Source organism: Gymnoscopelus microlampas, assembly GCF_963454915.1.
Source record: "Gymnoscopelus microlampas genome assembly, chromosome: 14".
NCBI classification, from domain to species: domain Eukaryota; kingdom Metazoa; phylum Chordata; class Actinopteri; order Myctophiformes; family Myctophidae; genus Gymnoscopelus; species Gymnoscopelus microlampas.
The window spans coordinates 49752811-49753578 of NC_139951.1; the positions used below are offsets into that span (position 1 = coordinate 49752811).

The following is a 768-nucleotide window of genomic DNA, read 5'->3' on the forward strand; positions in this document are numbered from 1 at the left end:
GCTGATTTTAACAGATTGTATGATTTGAAGAACGAAAAAAATCAGAAAAAGAAAACACAGCTCACGGTAACTAAAGCTCCACTGGCTAAGAGAAACGATCCACAGATCGTATAAAACAATTAAAAGAACGCTTTTTGAAACACTTCCGTCTTCCGGTGAAAACGAATGGAATTCTGGGTAACAGAGGATAAACGAACGGCCTGCAGTGACGGTAATGACCAGCAGAGGCTGCTAAAAGTCGTTTTTTGGAAATTTGCACAGAACAACTTTAACTAAGGTCCTGGGATTAACCCTTCATAACGGATAAGAGCCCAGAGCTTACAGACCCATGAGGGCCCATCTGGACCCCTGCTGGTCCCCGGACCCAAGGTTGAGAACCACCAGCCTGTGTGTGTAACTGCTCCTCACCTCATCCTGGCCACGTATCCGGAGCACAGGCGAGACGCAGGGCGCCACCTAGTGGACAGGAGGACCCTCAGTGGTGACAACATGGCCGCCAGGATGGACTACACACCCACACACAACACACACACACACACACACACACACACACACACACACACACACACACACACACACACACACACACACACACACACAGCGACTTAAGATATTCATTCATTACAGTAACACACTTTTTCAGTTGATCTCTGCTTTGTTATGGAAACTTTCAGTGAAGTTTGTGCTGTGTGTGTGTGTGTGTGTGTGTGTGTGTGTGTGTGTGTGTATGTGTGTGTGTGTGTGTGTGTGTGTGTGTGTGTGTGTGTT

At 47.1% G+C, this 768-nt stretch overlaps 1 protein-coding gene across 1 annotated transcript in view; it reads right to left on the reverse strand.

Moving 5' to 3' along the window:
• The window catches only part of nudt13 (nudix (nucleoside diphosphate linked moiety X)-type motif 13), a 27942-nt gene extending 27419 nt beyond the window's left edge, over positions 1 to 523 (reverse strand). Inside the window, exon 1 of the mRNA XM_084078562.1 lies at positions 409 to 523. Coding sequence (XP_083934688.1) covers positions 409 to 491 — 83 coding nt within the window. The 5' untranslated portion in view covers positions 492 to 523. The remainder of the gene's footprint in view (positions 1 to 408) is intronic.
• Between the last annotated feature and the right edge of the window lie 245 nt (positions 524 to 768).